At 48.1% G+C, this 24465-nt stretch overlaps 1 protein-coding gene across 1 annotated transcript; it reads left to right on the top strand.

Annotated features, from left to right (window-relative positions):
* Positions 1-502: 502 nt before the first annotated feature.
* On the top strand, positions 503-19689 carry LOC149326335 (uncharacterized). Its single transcript, XM_089564541.1, has 4 exons — positions 503-617; positions 10419-10516; positions 11236-11320; positions 19571-19689. Exons 1-4 carry the CDS (start codon positions 572-574, stop codon positions 19687-19689), a joined length of 348 nt encoding a protein of 115 aa, XP_089420667.1. The 5' UTR covers positions 503-571.
* The last annotated feature ends 4776 nt before the right edge of the window (positions 19690-24465 follow it).

The raw sequence follows: 24465 nt of genomic DNA, 5'->3' as shown, positions 1-24465 counted from the left end.
TTCATGTTCAACAGTAAATTGTATGGCCGGTTCAACTGAATTTAGATGACTCTGGAGGTTTTCTATCTCTGAGGTTTTCACCACACAAAAGCAGTCGTCTACATAACGGAGGAATAACTTTGGCTTGGGATTAAAGGAGGAGAGGGCCCGGCTTCTCCTAACATTAAATTTCCCAACCAGACAGTCTTCTGTCGAATGTTTTCTTTTTAAGTATATCTCAGACCTTAAAGTAAGTGCTCTTGGAAGTCATCTTAAGGTGAATTCACACGGTGGACTGAATTGCAAATCTTGAGGGTGAACTGTGCATTATGTGGCTTGACGTCACGAATTGACGCCAACCAATTGGTGTCTGCAGATGGAAAGAGGAGGGCGTTTTTTTCTGTTAGGACAAGATCTGCTGTTTTCATCTCATGTGTGAATGCTTTCAGCATGCGGACACTGCCTTTACTTGAGGTGATGCTATAGATCTTTTTGCGACCTCATCCGTTGTGTGAATATATACCTTTGATGTGCATTTTGGTGTAAGGACATGAACTCTAACTATACCTAATTCACAGAACTGGCCCCAGCAATGACATCCATCGATGGGGCGAGTGGCAGTGGGCCAGACGAGTTTGGTGAGCGAACCTTCTTGTGATGCATGCCATTTTTTATTTTTCATAATCAAATCGGCCTTAGAAAATCTTCACTGCAAGACAAAGGAATTGTCCAATGAGCGCCTGTTAACCTTGTCCTGTGTCACTTGAGGGCACCTTATCCCCTGAAACTTCTAGTCTCATCCTTCCACCATCTCTGCTGTGCCCCTAACTTTGACTGCATGTGCTACATTTACCTTTTCTTGAAATTGGTTACATACCCTTACCAGGCCCCATTTCTTTCTGCACTTTTATCTCTACTTTGTGTCCCTCTCCTACTCTACTGTGTGATTACATCTATAACTTTCGATAGCTTGCCGTCCTGCCTTCAGTTGCATTTCAAGCCTTTTCATTAAGCTTCATGTTTCTTTCCCATAGTTATCTAATAATTAAAAGCTTTTTAAATGATTGACATCCCCTTTCTTGTGAATTAACAAAATATATTAGCATTATTCTGGTCGTCTGGTACATTCAAAGTTGTTAGGCGTTGTACCGTGTACAGGTTGAAAAGTTTTCTGGCACAGTGTTCCTGCTGTCCTTCAGCAGATGCGCAGTTAATTGAACCTGACGTCTTTTTTTTCTTTTTGCATTGCCTATGAGGCTTGCTGTACTGCCCCTTTCATTTTTGGCAGGATACGCGATTTTTCTGAACTGCTCTCGCTCCGCAGTGTTCTGCTGTGTCTTTAAGGCTCATTTATGGGGGTTCAACGTCCCAAAGCGACTCGGGCATGAGGGACGTGGTAGTGGAGGGCACCGGAAATTTCGACCAGCTGAGGTTCTTTAACGTGCACTGACATCGCACAGCACACGGGCCCCTGGAACTTCGCCTCCATCGAAATTCCATTGCCGCAGCTGGATCGAACTCGCGTCATTTGGGTCAGCAGCCAAGCGTCATAACCACTGAGCCACTGCGGCCACGGTTGTCACTTGTCACTTAGCCCTCATTATTTCACCAGTTATCTTTTTAGCCATCAGTGTTAGTGTAGCAGCCGATCAACTCTTCACTGAGATGTGTTTCTCATATTAATGTTTCTACAAGTTTTAATACAGCATAACCGGGCTGATGTACTCCTCACGGGACTAAAAAAAATTGGCTGTGGCTTAGCTCAGCTGTGCCAGACATACGTAGCGAGAGGTAATGGACCTTCAGAAGCTAGGCGAGCTTGTCGAGCTGCATCTCCACGCCGTCGCTTATTGAGACGTTTTGCGCGTTCTTCCTCGGTCTCGTCGCCTTCGCCTTGTTTCGTTCCAACAGCTAAGCCTGGTTTGTTTCAGCCTCTCCGACTCGCTCTCCATCTCTGGCCACAACAGCTTCAACGAACCGCCCTCTTATACAGGCCGCTACTTGTGCCTGCTGCTCATTCATTCATAAATCTTTAATCACAAGGATGGGGGGCACGCCGCCGCAAATCAACCGGTCATGCAGAAGCATTTTCTTCTCCTACAGGCTATCTTATCCTGGACCATCGCATATGAACAGCTCGACATTGACTGCTCGTTCCCTTTCGCGGTGAACGACACCGACCATTTCACTTGGCTGCCGGCCGAGACCGGAAACAGCAGTGATGACTACAAGCTTCACCTTCACCCGCGATTCCTGGCGATGGACGGGACCGTCATCTGGCAACCCATTGCCAGTACCACCACCGGAACTGCACGACTACATAAGCCGCTGCCCTGCTGGAGCCACTTGGGGCACGCCGCCGCAAATCAACCGGTCATGCAGAAGCATTTTCTTCTCCTACAGGCTATCTTATCCTGGACCATCGCATATGAACAGCTCGACATTGACTGCTCGTTCCCTTTCGCGGTGAACGACACCGACCATTTCACTTGGCTGCCGGCCGAGACCGGAAACAGCAGTGATGACTACAAGCTTCACCTTCACCCGCGATTCCTGGCGATGGACGGGACCGTCATCTGGCAACCCATTGCCAGTACCACCACCGGAACTGCACGACTACATAAGCCGCTGCCCTGCTGGAGCCACTTGGGGCACGCCGCCGCAGATCAACCGGTCATGCAGAAGCATTTTCTTCTCCTACAGGTTAGTTACTTACCTGGTGCCAAATGTCTGCGATCTAGTGATCGTTTATTGCTGGCGGTGTCGTGCCCCAAAGACACCAGTGATTTTTGTCGAAGGATTTTATGTACTGCTGGTTTTTATTGCCTTAATGCTCATCTTACTTGCCTTTTGCTCGCTTTGTCCGGGGATGTCGAGCTAAACCCAGGTCTTGCCGAGAACGACATCCCTCCGTCTTTAGAATCAATCTCCCAAGCAGTACTGCGCATCGAATTGAGCCAGAACACCATTCTGTCAGAGCTTGCCGTGATCAGATCCGCACAAACTAGCATTGAGGACTCCGTACGTCGACTTTCATCACGCGTTGAAATTCTTGAAAAAATCGTAGCAGTCAACCCTGAGAGTTGCGCTGCTCCTAAAACCACCTCTGACTTCACTAAGCTTTCATCCGACTTCAAACTTTTGAAGGATAAGTACGACGATGCCGAGAATCGCTTACGCCGCTCGAACCTGTTATTCTTCGGCATCACAGACGAACTCGGTGAAACTTGGGAACAGTCCGAAGCTCATGTTGTTTCCTTTTGCTCCGAAAAGCTCGAAATTTCAATTGATAACAATAAGATTGAACGTGCGCACCGTTTGGGTCGCTTCGAGACAGGCAAGAACCGTCCAATCATTGTCAAGCTGGCACACTTCAAAGACAAATCGAGAATATTGCTTGCCGGGCCGAAGCTTAAGGAAACAGCATTTTCTGTTCGCGAGGATTTTTCAGCTAAGGTTCGATTAGCTAGAAGGAAACTTTTCGCTTACGGTCAGCAAAGCAAAGCATCGCTCAAGATTCGTTTCGACAAGCTACTCATCGGCAAAAGCATTTCGTCTATCAAGCAGATACGGATTCCGTAGTTGAGCTGAAACCATAGCGATTACCGCAAGCACCGCACGACCCGCAATCTCATCTTTCAAGTCCTTTTCAGTGCCCACGCCCTATTGCAGCCTATCAGAAAACCTCGGTTTTGCTAACAAATATTCGAAGCTACTTGCCTAAAAAAGAAACAGTTGAAGCCCTTCTTGATGACCTCAGCACAGACATCGCATTATTCACTGAATCATGGCTGACACCCGACATTCAAGATTTCGAACTACTTCATGACAATTAGTCATTTAACGTGTACCGGCGAGACAGAGTAGACCGCAGGGGAGGCGGCATCCTTGCCCTAGTGAAATCAAGCTTTTCTTCCACTCTAGTTAGTATTACCAGCCATAGCGAAATATTATGCATTAAATTCTCCTTTCCCTCTGGTACCAACATACTAGTCGCATGCTACAGAGCCCCTGACAGCGATCCCTCGTTTATTAATGACCTTCATTCTGTTCTTGAAGACTTACAGTATCGTTTCCCTCACGCCAATCTTACAGTCTGTGGGGACTTCAATTTCCCTGACATCGACTGGGAAAACCTGACTGCATCATCTCGGCAATCCAAAGACTTTTTAGAACTAGTCCTTACCTTCAGCCTTTCTCAAGCTGTGTGCCTTCCAACGCGAGGTTCGAACATTCTCGACCTAGTCCTTCCTCGTTTCTAACCCTCAATTGATCGAATCGCTTTCGTGTACTAGTGGACTAAGCGATCACTGCCTAATATCACTGCCCGGAAAAACTCACTGCCCGGATCACTGCCCGGAAAAACCACAGCAGGGTACTACAGCCTATTAACACACGTACGGATGTGTACCGGTATTCTTTCTTCCCTGATGTAATTGAAATGTGGAACAAATTGCCAAGTGATGTTGTGGAGAGTATGAACTTGCAACAATTTGAGCTAGGTGTTGATATATTTTGAAAAATGGTGCACAAATTTTGAACTCTGACTCATGATTGCTCATTTATGTATTTGTTTCTGTTCCCTCTCTGTAACGACCCTCATTTGAGGGTTAACAGTATGACCAAATAATAAAAATAATAATAATAATATCCTTCAACCTTTCCATTCAAATTCCCATCCGCCAACCGTCTATTAAATATATCCGAGATTATTCCAAGGCTGACTTCGCGAGCATTAACGCCCATCTCGAAGATTTCCTTTGCGCTTTTGGAATCTCCAGACACACGAAATCGGTGAATGAAAACTGGTGTTTTTTTAAGGAAAAACTTTTATCTCTTATAGATACTTATGTCCCGCTGATCTGCATCCGAGGGGACACCGGTAAACCCTGGTACTCCAATTCGCTCAGAAAATTATCTCGAAAGAAGAAACGCTTTTTCCGCAGTGCCAAGAAATCAGGATGCACTGTGAGGTGGCAGAAATACGTCGATTGCCTACACGATTACATACACCTTTTGCGATCTTCGAAAAGAAAATTTTACTGCCACGACCTCATGAACATATTACGAGTGAACCCGAAAAAATTTTGGAGCCTACTCATGCCCAATAATAACCATTCCTACAATATTTCTTTGAAGGCGCGAGACGGCTCCGATGTTACAGATCTCGAGCGCTCCGATGTAATGAACACATATTTCACTTCTGTTTTCACTCATGAGCCCACAGAAAGTAGCAGCTTTGACCTGCCTAACCTTAATTATGCACCTATGCCACCTATTGTAATCACGTCAGAGGGAATCTTAAATCTCATTGACAACCTGAAACCACACACTTCTCCTGGACCAGACAACATCCCCGCCAAGATCCTCAAAGGAACAAAATACATTACAAGCCAAATCCTACAACTGATTTTCGCCCAATCTCTCGAAACTAGCCAACTTCCGGAAGACTGGAAGATAAGCAAAGTTGTACCAATTTTCAAAGCTGGAGATCGCACCGACCCCTCGAATTACCGACCGATTTCATTGACATGTATCTCGTGTAAACTCTTCGAGCACATATTATACTCACAAATTGCATCTCACCTCGATCAGAATTCTTTTTTCTTTCTCAATCAGCATGGTTTCAGGGCAGGCTTTTCGTGCGAAACACAACTCTTCGAGCTCACTACTGATCTTCACTTAAATTTAGACTCCTCATTTCAAACTGATATCATCTACTTAGATTTTGCCAAAGCCTTCGATCGCGTCCCCCACCAACGCCTGCTGTCCAAGCTCTCCCGTCTGTCACTCGACCCTCTTACTTTATCCTGGATTCATTGCTTCTTAACCAACCGCCAACAGTTCACAGTCATCGCCGGTCGTACTTCCGAAACTACTCGAGTAATCTCCGGGGTCCCACAGGGATCGGTTCTTGCTCCGTTACTGTTTCTAATATTTATCAATGATCTACCTTCTGGCATCTCATCAACCGTCCGTCTTTTCGCGGACGATTGCGTCATCTATCGCCGCATCAGCAACAGCAGTGACCAGACAATATTACAGGAAGACCTCAGCAGAATCCAGAAGTGGTGCTCCGACTGGTTAATGCAGCTCAATGTTTCAAAATGTAAATTCATGCACATTTCACGCAAACGCTCCAATCTTTATTTCCCATACACCCTGAACTCCATAGCCTTGTCTCAAACTAATTCATACAGGTACCTCGGCATTGAGATAACGACCAGTCTAACATGGGCAGATCACATAACAAAATTATGCGCTAGCGCTTCTAGGTCACTTGGATTCATCCGGAGATCACTTGCCATGTCCCCCCCGGCCATCAGAGAACTAGCATACGAAACATATATTCGCAGCAAACTAGAATACGCCTCAACAATATGGAACCCGCACCAAGCCTACCTCATTGACTCACTCGAGGCCATCCAGAACCGGGCAGCACGTTTCATCACCTCGCAGTACACACCTCGGCTCAGTGTTACTCTCATGAAATCATCTCTCGGTCTCTCAAATCATTAGCGCTTCGCCGAAAAATTTCAATCCTCTGCCTATTCCACAAACTGTACTTTAATTTTCCAGCACTTCGTGAAAACCTTCTGCGCACTCCGGTACGATCATCTCGCCGTTTATATAATTCATTTAGCATTCAGCGCGTGCACGGCTCCACCAATGCATTCAACAAATCGTTTCTTCCTTGCGCGATCGAATTTTGGAATAACTTACCTGAAAAAATTGTCGTTGAAACTAATCCTTCCAACTTTAGACAGCTACTCATCGACCATTTCCAAGAAAAATAAAACCTTCCATGTATCAGCTGCGATGTGCTACAAAATGATCGCTTTATTTGACGCGTTGTTTTACTGTGGTGTGTATTTCTGTATGTTTTTTTTTTCACATTGTTTTTGATTGACTATATTAATGTATTTACTATTTTGCTTGTTTCTCACATTGTCTTTGATTGACTTCATAATTTGTTTACTGTTTTGCTTTGTCTAGCTTTCTTTCTAGTTTTTATTCTTTTTTTCTCTCTTCTTGTTCTTGTTTCTGCCTTTTCTTATGTATGACCGTCGGACACTTGTATCCCCCCCCCTTATGTAATGTCCCCACGGGACCCTTAAGGGTTAATAAATGATGATGATGATGATGACCTGAGGCCTAAGGGGGAAGTGGGTTGGTTAGGTGAAGGTGAGGGTGTCGGTCTCTGACATGAAGTCTAGCAGGGCACTGAGCTTGCGCTTGGCGTCGGTACTGGGGGCCGTCCATTCTTCGTATGTCTGGATGTGGTAGGCAGAGGTGTAGCAGGCGCAGAGGCTCGCAGTGCCAGGACAGGTCCAGATCAGATGGTGCAAATCAACAGAGTCAGCAGGGCAATCGGGGCAGCCGATCCTGGGTCGGTGCCATCGACTCGGGATGTCCGGGGTGTACGCTGCACCGGCTCGCACCTTGTGAGCGAGAACTTAGGCCGGGCGAGAAAGTCCAGAAGGAATGGATGGATTAATGTCTGGGACAAAGTCCCACGACAAACCTCTCTGCTCTTGTTAAAGGCGTGTGATGATAGAGTCAGGTATTATGAGCGGGAAGGGAGAACAATAAGGGTGGTCCGAGTTGGTCGGCTCACGTTAAGGCAATGCCGACGGTCTTCCTCTAGCTGCGCGCCAGCAGCCTCGTGGGCAGTCCTGTTCCCGGTCCCTTGTGCGTGATGTCTGGGTGTACAGTGAATGCGTACGCAGACTTGGGAGGTCTCTTGCTGTGCCTGCTGCTATCTCTGGCTCTCCTCCTCCTCTGACGTTGCACCAGATGGTGTGGCTCCATCTGGCAACGGTTGCTAGGCAACGGCGCAAGAAGCGGTGTGACCACGGCGTGACCACCGCCGCAGTGAAAATGCTACTTTGCGACCAATAGCTCTTGCTACAAAAAAAAATGCAAGAGCGAGGAAACATTAGAGGCAGGAAGTAGGACAAACTGAAAAAATGACAGGAATGAAGAACTAAACACATTTATTGCAGTGCTGGCACTTGATAAAATCATGCAGCATTGTCTGCTGCATTTTCTTACGTCCGGTGAGGACTACTCATTTCTCCAGAATTTACGGGGCTATGTGGCTGTTGCGATCGTTGCAAACATACTTTCTGAGAATGTCTAATGCCGCTACAGCCAACATAAAGGTTGGTTCCAGCGGACGCTAGCCCTCTTCCTCTTTGTTGCCACTGCTGTGTGCATCCAGAAGTCACAAAAAGATGTGATGAGGTGCGGAAGGACAAAATCAATCGCGCCAGCCACACTAACACTAGCAGCACAATTACAAAGAAACAAGGATAGGTGAAGAAAAAATTAGCTGTGGTTTAGCTCTGATTAAACATGGCGAGAAGCGGTAGCTTCGTGTGGCTGCGCTTTGCAAAGCTTTGTTTGTTTCTAGTTTCTCGGCTTGTTGAAAGATTGTTGTTTCTTTGGACTTCGCCGCACGTAGCTACGTGAAACTACTGCTTCTCACCAGGTTTAACCGAAGCTAAACCACAGCTGATTTTTTCCTATACCCGTGGTGTTAGATTTTCTGCGTGTGGAGCGCTAATCTTCCTCTTTGTATTCTTCGTCTTCCTCTTGTTATTCCTCTTCAAACTCCTCTCGAAATCGCCTGTCACTGATCAATCATGAATCGCTCGAATCACAAATTACCATGATATTGCATGAGCGGCTGTGTAACCTAGCAGTTAGTATACAAGAAGCACATATACAGGGTGTCCCAGCTAAAAGTAACGAAGCTTGTAAAAAAGAGGATGATCCCTAGCCGAGTGAGACCAACTGAGGGTTGTTGCCAGTCGCGTGTCCTAGTCTGTAGTATTTTTTATTATGCAAACATGATTAATTAGCAGAGACTAATTAACTAACTTTTTAATTATTGCCTACAGGAAGAAAGTATCAATGCAGGAGTTTTAGATCCCTTGGAAAGATAGCCGTTTGCCGTGTTTGCAGCCAAGTACCACTGATACAGCTTCTTTTGACTTAAAGCCCGCGAAATACAAAAAGAGCCACGTGATAGGGAAGCAGTTTCAGCGCTCCCAGACGACCGGCCAAGCAAAGACATTCGCTTATCTTTGCAACGTTGTCCCGAACGGGTTCCGCATTTTGCGATCGTTGCGAGATATACGCCGGCAACTCTCGTATCGGCGCTAGGGCGACCGTTTCTTCAGTGAGTGACGGTGCAAGTTAGCGGCACGGCCACATTCCTATCACTCGAAGCGAGGTTACGCGTGAAAAAGCGCTCCATGCGAGCCGCGCTTCACTTCCTTGCAAAGCAGCACCCGCTCACTTTCCATGACGCATAAGGAGTTCCTGGCGCATATCTCGCCACCTCCTCAAGACGCCAAACGCTGTTCGCGACAGCGTTGCAAACATAAGCGGATGTCGTTGCTTGATCGCTCGTTTGGGAGCGCTGTAACTGCTTTCCTGTCACGTGGTTCTTTTTGTATTTCGCGGGCTTTCTTTTAAGTCAGATAAAAAGTTGTATCAGTGGTACTTAGCTGCAAACAAGGCAAACGATTATTTTTCTATGGGATCTACAACTCCTGCAGTGACACTTTCTTCCTGAAAGCAATAATTAAAAAGTTAGCTAATTAGTATTTGCTAATTAATCACGTTTGCATAATAAAAAAATACTGCAGACTAGGACACGTGACTATCAACAACCCTCAGTTGGTCTCACTCGGCTAGGGATAATCCTCTTTTTAACAAGCTTGGTTACTTTTAGCTGGGACACCCTGTATATCTCCAGTTTTATTGAATTGTCACGCCGTGGGTCTGAAGCTTAGTGGTTAGCACACCTGGCTCTCGCCCAATGGACCTGAGTTTGAATCCCGCTGATTGTGAGGTTTATTGTTTGTTTATTTTATTTGTGGCAGACCTGAAGGTCATGTTGCGTACATGGCGATCTCAGCCGTGCACCTGTAGCAGTGAAGCTACTGCTTCAAAAAAGTGCAACCACTGTTGATGATGATGGCACAGCCTGTCTGAATGCCGTCTGCCTAACACAGTGGTGCTAGACATGCCAGGCCAAGTAAAGCCGCTTTAGAAGTAAACATATGACCGCCACCGTTTCTCATTTAGGCTGGCACGGGGTGTTATTTCACAAGTATTACTGTGTAGGAATGTGGCCGAAGTTACAATGCAACGAACAGCAGGGTTTATAATGCATGGAACCCTATTATCATCATGCCAGATCTAGACCACTACAATGTGTAGCAGCCAGGAAAATGCAGCACCCATCAACTCAGCAGCGAGGTTCTACTGTGCAAAGCTTTCACTGTTACCTTGAGAGCAAAATACTTAATTTTTTTCATTTACTTGATAGCCCACAATGTCAAACTGAACTCAGTTTGCTTTTTGCTTATATGTGCTGCTGAGGTGCATTGATATTTGTGTACTTCCTTTTCTTGTCAAAAAAGTATGCTCAGCCGAGGAGATGGAGAGCGCCGCGGACTGCCAGCTCCAGCTGCCTGGTGGGCAGGACACTGTGATAGGTTCTGCTAGGGATGATGGAAAGGTGATTGTGCATGTTCTTAAGTCATATAGTGTATCAAATACCATAGTAGAGTGAGTGAATGATTCTTAATTAAATTGGGGCTGGTACATAGTGAAATGGGTACAGTTTAGAGGATGATGCTAGCTTACAGTAGAAACTTATACTAGTCCCAGTAAGTGTGCCGAAAAGGGTAGTGTGCAAAGCATAGATGTGTGGTTTCAGACAATACCATGTAAGGCACAGGTCAGCATTTCTAATTTGTCATTTTTGTACTTCATTAGCTGATGATGCTATAATGGGTCTGCAGTTATTCTTGTCCTGAGGAAATTCTTAGTACACAAATAATTTTTGATCATGAGGAGGCTGCCTTGTCCTGTCAGGTATGCCTAGTTGTTGGTATGTGAAATTTATTCTTATATCTGAAGTTTGTTTGAATTAGGGCAGAGAACATTATTTCAACTTTTGGCGGTATTTGACTCGGAATGAAGAGAAGCTAGAACTGTCAGAAGATTGTGCTATATATTTCATGTTGCACGCAAGCAATTTCTTTTTTTTCGAATTATAAGGCTAGAAATAGAAAATCTACTGATTTTGGACACTGTTCGCTGTAAAAGAGTGCATTCATGCCTACATAATTTTTATGTTTTTCAGCTGTTTGTTTTAAGTTATGAAATATTTAAAATCCCTTGATTCATTGCTGTTAATGTGTACAAATGCGAAATTCTCCACGTTTGCTGCAGGTCTATGCAGGCAGTGGGCTCTGGATGGACCCTGGTGCCTGGCAGATGCTCCTGAGAGCACCAACAGACTCAATGTTCTGCCGCGGTGCTACTCAGGTGTATTGGACACCTGATGAGCTGAAGAGCCGCAGCGTGACTGGCGTGCTTTCAAATAAGTGCCGGTCTGTTGGGAGAACAGAGGCGAAACCGGCACTTACACCGGAAAAAGTCTCTTCTCTGAAAGGTGCTAGTGCTTTTTTTTTCTTTGCTTTGAGTAACACCTAGGCAATCGAACTTTGCTTCAGCCAAATACAGCCGCGCTCACTTACAGAAAGCGTGATAGTCATGGAGATCCTGTTGATTGTATCCGAGGTTTGTAACAACTGCAATGTTCTTATTGCAGCCAAAACTGCAAAGTCGGGCAAAAGTGACGTTTAGTTTTTGCAAGGTGTGTTATGCCCATACGTTTCTTCATGCAGGCTCTATCACAGCACTTTCAGAGATCTCCACACTGTTTGTGTGGCTCTCGCTAAGATCCGTTCTGCCAGTAACCTGATTTATCTATTTGGTTGTGAAATTAGCGTTCTCAACGACTGGTGGCAAGTCATTGTGTGCGTTCTCCGATCTTGCTGCGACAAAGATAGTGCAATTGGCATATCTGTACAGAATGTATAAATAGCATTGCCCGTTGTTTCGAGTAATCTCTGTCTTTGGTTTTCATGCAAGCATCTCAATGCATCCAACACACAGCAGACGCGGAGTGGGTAGGTCCATGTGTCGTCAGCAATCAGAGGTTGCCAGACAAGCAGTCAGTTCGCAAAGGAAACGAAAATCGTTTTAAAGATATCTGCCGCACGAAATCAACTGAAAGTTTTGGGTATTGTAATTTAATGTGTTGGGAATTAAATGCTAGAACAAGGGTATGCACGAAAGTAGGCTTCATGGCCCCTTGAATGGTGAACATTCGTTTCTGTATTTTTACAATGAGAGTGGTAATTCTGAATCTCACTTTTGCATTTATCATGTATCTAGTTGTGTTCAAATGTGGCCTATTTTGTGTTCTATTGTGCAGCTCTGTTTCATATCTACATGGGAGACATACCAAAGGAGCTTGCAGAGAAGAGACTGAAAGCCGTGCGCAAGCACCTCTCACAGAAGCTGGGGGACGTGCAACGAAAAAGTGGAGGTCATGATGTATAAATTTATTTTGCCACTTACCTACGCCGAAGCTGTCAGGCGTCCCCGCCCAGAAACGTTCGTTTCGTATCAGCATCCACCGCAGTCGACACCATTTCGTCCTGCCTGGCCACCACCGCAACGTTTCCGTCCATGGCGGACACCGGACACCTTACCCATTTGTTATGCCTGCGGCATTCCTGGTCCCGTGATGCGTCACTGCCGCCGCCAACTGTTGTCCCCGGCTGCCGATCCCGACCCTCGAGGTTACGCCTACGCCCCTCCCCAGCCTTTTCACCGCACTTCGCCTTCTGAGACCACTGCTTCCTCCGATCTCAGGCCGTCTATTCGCCGCCGTTCTCCATCTCCGCGCCGCCGCTCGGTTTCCCCGATGCGCTGTCGTCCCTCTTCCCCTTCGGAAAACTAGTGCCCGCAGTTCCGGAGGCAAGAACTGCTTGCTCGTCGCCAAGCTCAAGACCTCGACTTTCTCCGACAAACTTGATCGCGGTTTCTGTGGAGGGCACCGATGCTTTCGCGCTTGTTGACACCGGTGCTGCTGTATCTGTACTAAGTGAGAAATTGTGCCGCCAGTTAAGAAAAGTGATGACTCCGCTATATGGTTTTATGCTTCGCGCCGCTAATTCGCAACTTATTGCGCCTTTGGGGGCATGTACAGCTCGAGTTACTATTCAGGACGTTCTGTATATTCTTGAATTCATCGTCTTCCCATGGCCGTCTCACGACGTCATCTTAGGCTGGGACTTTCTCTCCCAACATGACGTTGTCATCGACTGCACTCGTTCCGAAGTCGCCCTTCTTCCCTTCGGCGACGACTCTGTGAACGCTTCCACTAACTTGTGCTCCAAGCTGACTGTGGCTGATGACGTCATGATCCCGCCGTGCTCTGCTGTGCTCGCCTCTGTTCATTGCGACTCTGGATCCAACGGCCCTGTCATCTTCATCCCGTCCGACTCCTTCGCTTCTCGCCACTGTCTACCCCTGCCATTCGCCGTGCTTACCGTCTCAGCCGGCTGCAGCGCCTTGCCCCTGACGAATCCATTCCTGTGCCCCCCCACTCTTCTTCGCGGTGAATGCTTGGGATGTGTCCAGCCTTTCGCCTCCGTCGTCGCCTGGGACCCTTCTGAGGACGACTCCTGCCGTCTGCAAGTATCGTCACTTACTTCTCCCCCCCCCCCCCCCCGTCTCCTGATCCCGCTCCCGAGGCCGTCTTTGCGGGCTCAATCGACGCAAATCTTTCGCCACCGGAGAAGGCCCAGCTTGCGGCCCTGCTAGAAATTTCGGTCATCGTTTGACTTCTCTCACCACCGTTTTGGTCGCACTTCAGCTGTTACCCATCGGATCGACACTGGCGCCCATTCGCCGTTGCGCCAACGCCCATATCGCGTCTCGGCCACCGAACGCCAGGTTATCGACACCCAGGTCAATGATATGCTGCAGCGTGGCGTCATACAACCATCACACAGTCCTTGGGCTTCCCCCGTCGTCCTTGTCACCAAGAAAGACGGCTCTATCCGCTTTTGCGTTGACTACCGGCGCCTCAACAAAATCACCCGAAAAGACGTCTCTCCGGTACCCCGCACCTCCACCAAGATGTAACGGCCTTTATTGACAGTTGTGAAGGCCGGTTAGAGCGGGCAAGGACAGGTCCGGTCCCGGAACAGTTCACGCTCTCGTCTCGCGCCGCGCGTCGGCTCTGCTGCTTCAGCTGCCAATCGTCGTCTTCTCGTCTCGCGCCTCGCCTCGGTTCTGCTGCTCTGACTGCTGATCACCTTCCTCTTTACAGGTTTCTTTATTTTATAATAAAGCTTTCTTTTGCCCTAAATCTGGTTGTCAGTATATATATCGTAGGGCATTACAGACCCTTTTGGCCAGCTTAATTGGAAAATATTATTAGTAGCAGGCGCTGCCTTTTTGCAACAGCTTGCGATGCACTCATCGAAGAAGCTATGTTATCATGCGCAATGTGCAGCACACATTTCTGAGTGATGAAAAAACTTACCTATGGTGCGCCATTAGGACTGGCGTCCCTCATTAGGCCTAACACTATCCCGATACCTGCAAGCAGGATCTGTGCCAACAGGCCGACGCCATTAGAACCAACAGGTGACAGGCCCAAATTACGGGTTCCTTCAGCCTTCAGACCGATAGGCTGAAGGAATTTTTGACTGGGAGGGTCGATGATAGTGGCGAAGTTGCGGACAAAGCGGCGGAAGTAAGAGCAGAGGCCGACGAAGCTGCGGAGGTCTTTTATAGAAGTGGGTTTCGGAAATTCTGCTACAGCTCGAAACTTTGCCGGGTCCGGGAGAACGCCATCCTTGGACACTACATGTCCGAGAATGGTGAGCTGCCGAGCTTCGAAGCGGCACTTTTTAAATTCAGTTGGAGGCCAGCGTCGGCCATGCAGCGAAGAACAGTCTCAAGGCGCTGGAGGTGAGAGAAAAAATCCGGTGAAAAGATAATAACGCCATCTAGGTAACAAAGGCATATGTGCCATTTAAGTCCGCGGAGTAGGTTGTCCATCATGCGCTCTAATTTGGCGGGGGCATTGCAGAGACCGAAGGCCATGATATTAAATACATAGAGCTCGTCGGGTGTGACGAATGCAGTTTTTGGGCGATCAGCCTCTGCCATCGGCGCCTGCCAGTAACCAGGGCGCAAGTCCAAGGAAGAGAAGTACTCAGCGCCCTGCAGGCAGTCGAGGGCGTCGTCGATACGAGGGAGAGGATAAACGTCCTTGTGTGTATTCTTGTTCAGACGACGGTAGTCAACGCAGAACCGGATGGAACCGTCTTTTATTTTAACAAGGACCACCGGCGATGCCCAGGGGCTTTGCGACGGCTTTATCACGTGGCGCTTGAGCATCTCGGTCACCTGTTCGTCAATGATGCGGCGCTCAGCGGCTGACACGCGGTACGGGCGTTGGCGCAAAGGGGCATGTGTGCCAGTATCAATACAGTGGGTAACGGTGGTTGCGCGACCCAGTGAAGTTTGCTGGTAGTCAAACAAAGCTGCAAAATGGTGCAGGACGGCGACAAGTTCGGCCCGTTGGGTAGGCGTCAGGGCGGCGTCGACGGAACGGTGAAAAACATCGAGAGGAGACGGATTTGTGATGGGAACAGGCGTAATGGCGCTGCCGTGAAGGCCGGCCGAGCTATCGACGAGGGGGTATGCTGAGGCGGGATCGAGCACGGCAACACTACCAAGCGATTAGCCACGGAGCAAAGTGGTAAGTAAGGCAGTAGAACGGGTTGGAAACATAAATAGCGCTTGAGCCAGGAATAATTGTCAACACGGAGAGGGAGCAAAACAGACTTCTGGTCAGCGCATCGTAAAGAGGGCGTTTATTTGACAGTTGCGTCGTAGAGAGCAGCACAAGAAAGAGGCACGAGCACTGAAGAAAAAGGTGGAAAGTCGGTGTCCTCTGAGACGATCACAGTAGCGGCAGCAGCGTCGGGCACGTCCAAGGGAGCGTCACTGAAGGGCGATAACTCAAGCTGAGCTCGGGCGCAGACAATAACAGCGTGATGTGTGGAAAGGAAGTCCCAACCAAGGATGACGTCGTGAGATGAGCGGGCGAGGACGATGAACTCTATTGTGTAGGGGACGTTCTCGATAAGCAGGCGTGCGGTGCAGGGGGCTACTGGTCGAATGTCGTGAGCGCTGGCGGTGGAGAGAGAAACGGCAGGAAGAGGCGTCGTCACTTTTTTGAGTATGCGACAGAGGGTATAACTTAACGGAAACAGCTGCGCCAGTGTCAACAAGTGCTTCGATGGCGACTCCCTCAACGAATACAGTGATAATGTTGGCGGGCACGGAAACAGGTCTTGAGCAAGTCGCTGGCGGCGCAGTTCTTGCCTCCGGAACTGCGGCCGTTAGTTTTCCGCTTGCGGCGCGGCTGGGCGGCGGAGCATCGGAGAGCGGGAACGTCGGCCAGGAGACGGCGAACGGTGAGAGCGGAAACTGTAGCTAGGAGAAGAGGGATCGGGAGGCGGCTCATGTGAAACAGGCGAGGAGGTCGGGGGGAGATCGTAAGTTGGCTCACGCCTATAAATGTACGGACGATGGTCGCGACTGCGGTTATACAAGCGAGCCACGTGGCCAGCGACTCCACAGGCGTAGCAAATAGGGAGATTGTCTTGCGTACGCCAGGGGTTGAGAGGTTGAGGCCGCGATCGTGGGCGGGCAACCGGACGATAAGTGGTTCGTGCAGGTCGCTGGGGTTCTAACAGGAGATGGGGAGGCCTGTAAACAGGATCTGCAGGCGAAGGCCGCGGTCGCGCCACAGCATCCGCGTACGTTAAAGAAGCCGCGATCAGTGACTGCTGAGGAGGTGGAGGAGGAGAGGGCAGTACCTCGGCGACCTGCTCCAGTATGACACGCTGGATGTTGGGAGTGAGCGGCGCCGCAGGAGTAGGTGGGCAGGTAGACAAACACAGCTGGCGGGCGATTTCCTCACGGAAAAACTGCTGAATGTGCTGGAGGAGCGACTGGTGGTCCAGAGCACCGTCCCGGGGAAGAGCCAAGCTGGAAATAGTTGCCTCTAGAAAGCCGGCTCGGCGGGTGGAAAGGCGCTGTTTGCGCAGTTCATCGCAGCTTTGGCAGTAGCTTATCACGTCGGAGACAGACTGGGGATTTTTTGCGACGAGTATCTGAAAGGCCTGTCTTACACAAGGATAACTGGCCCCTCACAGCAATTGCCTCTGAAGAAGGATGGTGGCAGCAATCTTTAGGGCAGTGTCTGCAAGAGTGCGCTCTCCTTGCTCACCGTAGGAGACCCTTTCTTGGTAAAGAAGCCAGAAGAAGTGTCCGCATTCCTCACGAGCAGCTGTCAAGGAGTGTCTTCTTTGTACAGGTGCAAGACAGCGTCCTGCATCGATAGGTGAGGGCGAAAGCCGAATTGAGTTTTAGGTAGGAGATTGTACTCTTCTAAGTGTCTATTCCGTCTCGTGTTGATGACCGTCTCTATGAGCTTCCCCAAACAGGAGGTCAGCGATATCCGTCTTAGATTATCCAGTTTAAGGGGTTTGTTCGGCTTCGGAATGAAACGAACCTCGGCCGTCTTCCATGACATTGGTAACGTTCCTGTAGGTCAATACTGCTTGTTGAAGCATTCCACCAGCGAGATAATGGTGTCATCGCTGAGGTTAAATAAGAGCTTCGCTGTTATTTGATCTGGACCTGGAGCTGCACTTTTTCTCAAGGCCGCGATTTCTGTTTTGATTTCTTATTTCGTGAGAGAGATGTCCAGCTTGAGATCCGGCTGTTCCACGACTTGGTCTTGAGCTTTTCGATCAACTCTGTGCCCGTAGGTGGTGTGTACGATCTTCGAGAGCCTGTTTTTAGTGGCCGACTTGCTGCTGCCGGGGTCGATTAGGACACGCAGGAGCTTCCAAGTCTTTGACACACCTAGCGTCCCCTGAATTCCATCACAGAGCGAATTCCATTTCTGCATGGCCAAGGATATGGCGTAGGATTCTGCCTTTTTGTTTATCTCCTCTATTTTTTTCTTGAGTTTGCGCTTAAACTGTTGTCTTCGCCATATCTTTGTCAATGAGCGTCTTGCTTCCCATCAATGTAGAAGATGCGGATCGACCACTGTGCAATTTTCTGTCGCGCAGATCTCTTCCGTAAAGGCTTTCAAAGTGTGCACCTCATCCTTAACACATTTCTCTAGGTTTGTAATAGGGTTTGCTGTAGATGCCTGGGCCTTTCTCCACCTGTCCCAGTTCGTAATTCTTGCAATACCTATTTTGCGTTTCCACACGCTTGTACTTATTTCCAGAGAGAGGATGAAGTGATCGCTTCCCAGGTGCTGTTCGCTATTCTTCCAAATAGCGCTATTTATGTTCTTGGTGAAAGTCAGTTCCGGAGACGTGTCTCTATTAACAATGTTTTCCAGCCTCGTAGGGTAAGTGGGATCGGTGAGGATCGATAACTCTTCTTGCGTCACTACGTCTTCCATTTTTCTGCCATTTGGTGTCGCCGTCGGGTAGCCCCATGAAAGGTGTAGTGCGCTGAAGTCACCCCCAATCACGCAGGGGGCATGGCCCGCTACGCTCAGAAGTTTCTTTATGAGGGAACCCAATCTTGCGTGCATGTCTTTAGGAGGGCTGTAGACATTCATTACATGCATGCTTGTCCGTCCTCTTTAGAGAGGAAGAATAGTAATGTAGCAGTGCGCAATATCCGCCTCGAAAGGGTCGGGCAGTACAGCAGCGTATAATTTGTGCACTAACCAAGCAGTTAATTGGTCGTGCTGATAAGTCACATAGTCTTGGAGTTTAATACGCATTAGGTGGGGTTCTTGAAATAGGATAGCAGCCAATGTGTCAGATTCCTGAGATAGGGGGAGATTAAGAGCCGCCTGCTTTCTCCTGTATACCCGGCAGTTCGACTGCCAGATCTTTACTCTAGGTTTGTCTGGCATGTTGAAGCCGTATCAAAGGGCTCGCATTGTACGAGCGAATTTGGACTTATGTGTTTTATCCGCATGTTCCTTCCGAAGGGCAGAAATTGCCGTCTCCGTGTATCGTCTGTTGTTTGCAATCGGCTCTTGAATTTCTTGCAATTGGGCGTTCAAGTAAATTGGAAAGGCTGGAAACTCTTCCTTGAAGGATCTGAGTTATTGGATAATTAGTTGGTAGACCTCACCTAAGGCAGGCTAGGAGTTACCGGTGTTATTGCATTAGTAGTGGCTCGCTAAAGCTCTTGGTTTTGGGTTGTTAAAGCACTGACTTGTTTTTTCACACTTTCTCTTTTTTGAGTGCTTTGAGGGGAAGGGAGGCCACTCTGCAAAGCTCACCTTCGAATCTTGAAGCTGACACGAGGACGTCTTCTTCAGCGCCCCGGTGGTCTTGATGAAGTTCTCCTTCCGTAGTTCTTTACCCGCCTCCACGTGATTGGCGTTCTGGTTGGAGCCGGTTGCCAGGCGTTTCGAGCCCGAACGGCCGCGAGAGGCGGAATGAGAGTGGGAGACTGATAACGACGCTTCTCTCCGTCGCTGTGCAGGCTGCCTCTTCTTCGTCGGCCTGCTCCTACCTTCTTCGAGTTCCGTTGTTGATGTCGCGTTTGATGACGTGGCACTACCGTTCTTGTTCAGCGGCCTGTGAAATTTCTCCTTGCAGTCCCTTGCATAAGTTTTGTGCGGGCCCTTGCACAGGGCGCAAACGGGTGCTCACTCGTGCGTCTCATCTAGACTCGGCGTTCCACAGTTCCGGCAAGCAGTCCCCTTGGGTTTCGGGGAGACGTCTGCTCGTTGACCTGGCATTCCATAGTTGATGCAAGCCGCCCTCGCTCTCCGGTAGATGTAGCAGCGGCGCTCCGACCACCTGTAGTTGACCGTGAATGGAACCTTCTCCCCGGGGAAGACGATGACTGCCGACGTAGTCTTGCCCAGTCGGCGCGCTCCCAGGATTGTATGGCTGGTCGAGGAGACGTCTTGGAAGATAGAGTCATCACTCACTTCAGGCTTGATATTATGTATTACACCCCCGCAAACATCCTCTCGGAAGGCAACGTATGCGGTGACCGTTATACTCTTGTCGTCGAGGCGCAGACAAGATTGGCGAGACGGAGCGCGTCTTCCTCACAGTGAGTACACACCATTATAATGTTCTGCTGGCTAACAACGCGCAGCTTTGGCTTTCCTTGTAGAGGGGTGTTCAGGGCCGCTTGGATCCCTAATTCGAGATAGAACCATATGTTCCAGCCATGGCTGTTGTCTTCCTTCGGGAGATCCTGCGGTGGCATCAGCTGCTGCTGGGATGTCGGTACGTGATTGAAGTCGATCTCCGTCGGGTCGTAGCTTCTTAGGGAATTTGTTGTGTAATCGTCGCGGCTAGAGCGATAGCGGCGGCGCGACGATTGCGAGAGCTGGCTATAAGATAAGCCGCGCTGCTCGGCCACCGGCATTCCACTACGAGCTGTGATGGAATAAACCACGTTCGGTTTTCCACCCACCTGGCCTTCGTCTGCTGTCCCCGACAAAACACGACAGAATTCATAGTGGCCGTAGTAGTCATGATTGAAGTGGGAGCACTCACTGGCGAGAGTCGTTAGACCCAGCGTTGCGCGAACGCTATGCTGCGCATCCGCGGGCGCACCTGCGTCTCCGCGGCGGTGAGGCACCCCAACCACTCGGCCGTTATGGTTAGCGTTCTTCACGTGGTGACGAGAAGTCAAACAGGCTTCAGCGTCGAACATATCGCACTCACAGGCTCACTGGTGGTACTAGGCGATGTTAGGCATTCAAGGGAACCCGTGGATGGTAAATATACGGTGATCCAATATTTTAATCCGCCGCAATCGAAGATTTTCAACGGAGCCCATGTATCGCACGTCCGCTCTTGACGAACGCTTACAGCGCTTGAGACACCTCCCAAGTCACAGACAAGGGCCATCCTGGCACTTGATTTGAAAGGAGCATTCAATAACATTCTTCATAAAAATATCTGGCAAAGCCTCGCCGATACCAGCTGTGGCGCCAGAACCTACAATTAAATCAAAAACCTCTTATCAGCCAGTCAAGCCACTATAAACTTCGGCGGAATAAAATCAGATCCCATCGCTCTAGGCCCGAAAGGAACTCCGCAAGGGGCGGTACTGTCACCCCTCTTATTCAGTTTGGCTATGAAAGATCTACCAGGCCTCCTCTCCGAAATCCCGGGCATCAAACACACATTGTATGCGGATGATATCACTGTGTGGTGCAACTCGGGGAGCGACGCCGAGATCGAGGAACGTCTTCAAGTAGCAGCAGACACGGTGGACCGGTACGCCAGGGAGAGAGGCCTCCAGTGTGAGCCGGAAAAGTCCGAGTTGCTCATCCTGAAGAACCCGAGGACACCCCTAGCGCAGAACATCACGGTGTATATACACAAACACCCAGTACAGAAACGCACGGACATCAATATCTTAGGGCAGTATATCCCGCAAGGACGACAGAACACCATCACTATGAAGAAGCTTACAACATCCACCGAGCAAGTCCTCAAGATGATATATCGTATCCGAAATAAGCACCATGGCATGCAGGAAAGGGACACCATCCACTAAGTGCAAGCTTTCATGATCTATCGGATAATGTACTGGACGGCATTCCTTAACCTCTCCAGGTCCGAAATTGAAAGTTGGCTATACTGATCAGGAATGTATTGCAGTAAGGTATTTGTCTGGGCTAGTCGGTACATTTTTCAAACTGAAGGCACAGCGCACCAAAGACAGGACTAAGGCAGAGACAAACACAGCGCTGACATCGACTCGAGGACAGCTCGAGGACAGCTGTCCTCGAGCTGTCACTCGAGGACAGCTGTCACTCGAGGACAGCTGTCACTCGAGGACAGTCACTCGAGGACAGCTGTCTGCCAGCTGAATGGAAGATAGCAAAAGTAGTTCCCATTCACAAATCAGGAGACGTAACGTCCCTGTCTAATTATCGGCCTATATCCCTCACATGTACCTGTTGCAAAATACTTGAGCATATTTTATTAAAATTTCTTAAAGAACACACCGAGACCAAGAACATCATTCACAATAACCAGCATGGCTTCAGAGCAGGCTTGTCCACTGTTACCCAGCTCACAGAAATTTTTCATGACCTCGCGCAGGGAATCAACGACCAAAGCCAAACCGACATAATATTCCTTGATTACTCGAAAGCTTTTGATCGTGTAACGCATACCAAACTGAACTTCAAGTTAAATAAGATACTTGGCGACGGTCCCGTTACGAGGTGGATAGCCAGCTACTTATCGGAACGCCAACAATACGTGCAATACAATGACCATGCCTCTGACATTGTTCCGGTTATTTCTGGTGTGCCGCAGGGCTCTGTGCTTGCACCATTTTTATTTATTTTATACATAAATGACATAACATATCACGTGGATGTAAAGATGCGTCTCTTTGCTGATGATTGCGTGCTATATCAAAAAATAAACAGTCAAGCAGACCAAGAAAAGTTAAACACAGCTCTAAGCAACGTCGTACAGTGGTGTAATACATGGCAAATGGTGATCAACATGGAAAAGACTGTAGTGATGTCAGTCACAAATAAGAAAACAAAACTTAGCTTCCCTTATGGCGCAGGCAACGAAGTTCTTAAAACAGTAACTGAAAAGAAATACCTTGGTGTGATTATTTCTGACGATCTCAGCTCCAAAGCCCAAGTACAAAATATTACCAAAAAAGCCATGAGTAGTTTATACTTCCTTAAACGCGCCTTGCGCTTTGCAACATCAGATACGAAGTTACTCGCGTATAAGGTCCTTATCCGCCCAATCTTAGAATATGCAAACGTCGTCTGGTTTCCGTATATGCAAAAAGATGTACACATGCTCGAATCAGTTCAACGAAAAGCGGTTCGCTTTATCTACCACAGATACCGGCGTACTGACTCTCCCACGGAGCTGCTTTCCCGCGCAGGCCTCGACACATTATCAAGTCGCGTAACACTTCATAGACTCAAGTTTTTATATCAATTAACTCATAATGCATTCAACATGGATCCTGCTACTTACATTAGTTTTAACCGTTCTAGAGGCACACGTCACAAGCATGATTTTACGATTAATGAATACTTCTGTGCTAACAACACATATTATTTTTCTTTCTTTCCCCGAGCAGTAAGGGAATGGAACGCCCTAGATAAATCTATAACTGCGCAGCATTCCTTAGAAAAATTCATGGAGCTTGCAGTCTCATCAGTTTTGTCATCAAGCCAGAATTGATTATCATCCATAGTCTGTATTGGTTTTATGTTGCTTTTTTTTTTGCTCACTCGATTATGTACCAAATGTATGATTGTATAATGAATACTTTGATACGTGTTTGAACACATGTTTTGAAGGCCAGAGTTTGGCTTTCTTCCGTTTTCTGTTTTTCATTTGATGTGATTCCGCATATGAATGCTGATTTCCTTTCTTTTAAACCTGATTGCTGGCTTTTGTTTTATTGTGTTGTTAACTTGCATCTTGTTATTTATAAATCCACTCCTGTAACAGTCCCAAGAAGGGACTAACAGTATGTTCAAATAAAATAAATAAATAAAATAAAAGGCTTTATTGCTCGCACGCAATAAATAGACGAAAAGGAGCACAATCAACATATACAACAGCATCAGTGATAAATGTCAAAAAACACACTAGAAACAAAAACACAATCGCCCCCTACACTTAGCGTACTCAACTGTTAAGATAGTCAATTTCTTTTGTGTTAGCGCGACGGAATACTTGCTGACGCAATTGCCAAGGCCCCGGTGAATTAAAAGAGCTTCAGCGATTTCCCGCGTACGTTGGTCCCTATGTTTATACAGTATTGAAGTACGGCTGAAAGAAGGGGGGCATTTACAAGAAAGCCAATGTAGAGCCAGATTGCTTTTGGGGGGTGGTTTTAGGGAGCGTTTATGTTCACTTAGGCGATCATTGAGGCAACGCCCTGTTTGACCAATATCACACCGCCCACAGGATAACTCGATCTTATACACAACATTTTTACGGAACTGCACATAGGGTGAATAGTGATTTTTTTCACATTCAGCAGGTGGAGGTCTTTCACGGTTGACGGTTTTACACAAGCGCTGCAGTTTGTTTGGGTCATAAAAGAGGACTCTGACCCCGGCTTTTCCGGCAATTGTTTTCAGGGGAGGTCTTTCACGGTTGACGGTTTTACACAAGCGCTGCAGTTTGTTTGGGTCATAAAAGAGGACTCTGACCCCGGCTTTTCCGGCAATTGTTTTCAGGCTATGTGATACCTTGTGCACATAAGGTATCACCGCGAAGTTTCGGCTTTCTGCAACAAGCGAACTCGTTGTTTTAGTCCTGAATTCGGCAAGAATCTTCTCCGCTACAGCGCGCAGGATGTGGTCTGGAAAGCCGGCCTTTTTCAGCCTCATGATTTCGCATCTGAAGCTAGATTGCATTTTGATGAGAACATGACCTGGAAATGGCAATTTTTAGGGCTGCTGTCACGACGCCTCGTTTTACTATTTTCGAATGAGAGGATGAGTATGATAAAATCCCTTTTGGTGCTCGGGGTGCGCAACGCCAGCATACCCCT

This window comes from Amblyomma mixtum, chromosome 10 (genome assembly GCF_055824585.1).
Source record: "Amblyomma mixtum isolate Tamu chromosome 10, ASM5582458v1, whole genome shotgun sequence".
Taxonomy (NCBI): domain Eukaryota; kingdom Metazoa; phylum Arthropoda; class Arachnida; order Ixodida; family Ixodidae; genus Amblyomma; species Amblyomma mixtum.
The sequence above is the reverse complement of the archived record's forward strand: the minus strand, read 5'-3'. Positions and strand labels throughout refer to the sequence as shown.

Excerpts from the sequence above, each read along its gene's own strand:
- LOC149326335 (XM_089564541.1), top strand. The coding sequence starts at position 572 with ATGACATCCATCGATGGGGCGAGTGGCAGTGGGCCAGACGAGTTTG. Across the intron at positions 618-10,418 it reads CAGTGGGCCAGACGAGTTTG|TATGCTCAGCCGAGGAGATG; the intron begins GTGAGCGAACCT and ends TTGTCAAAAAAG. Across the intron at positions 11,321-19,570 it reads AGACTCAATGTTCTGCCGCG|GGCGCAAACGGGTGCTCACT; the intron begins GTGCTACTCAGG and ends GCCCTTGCACAG.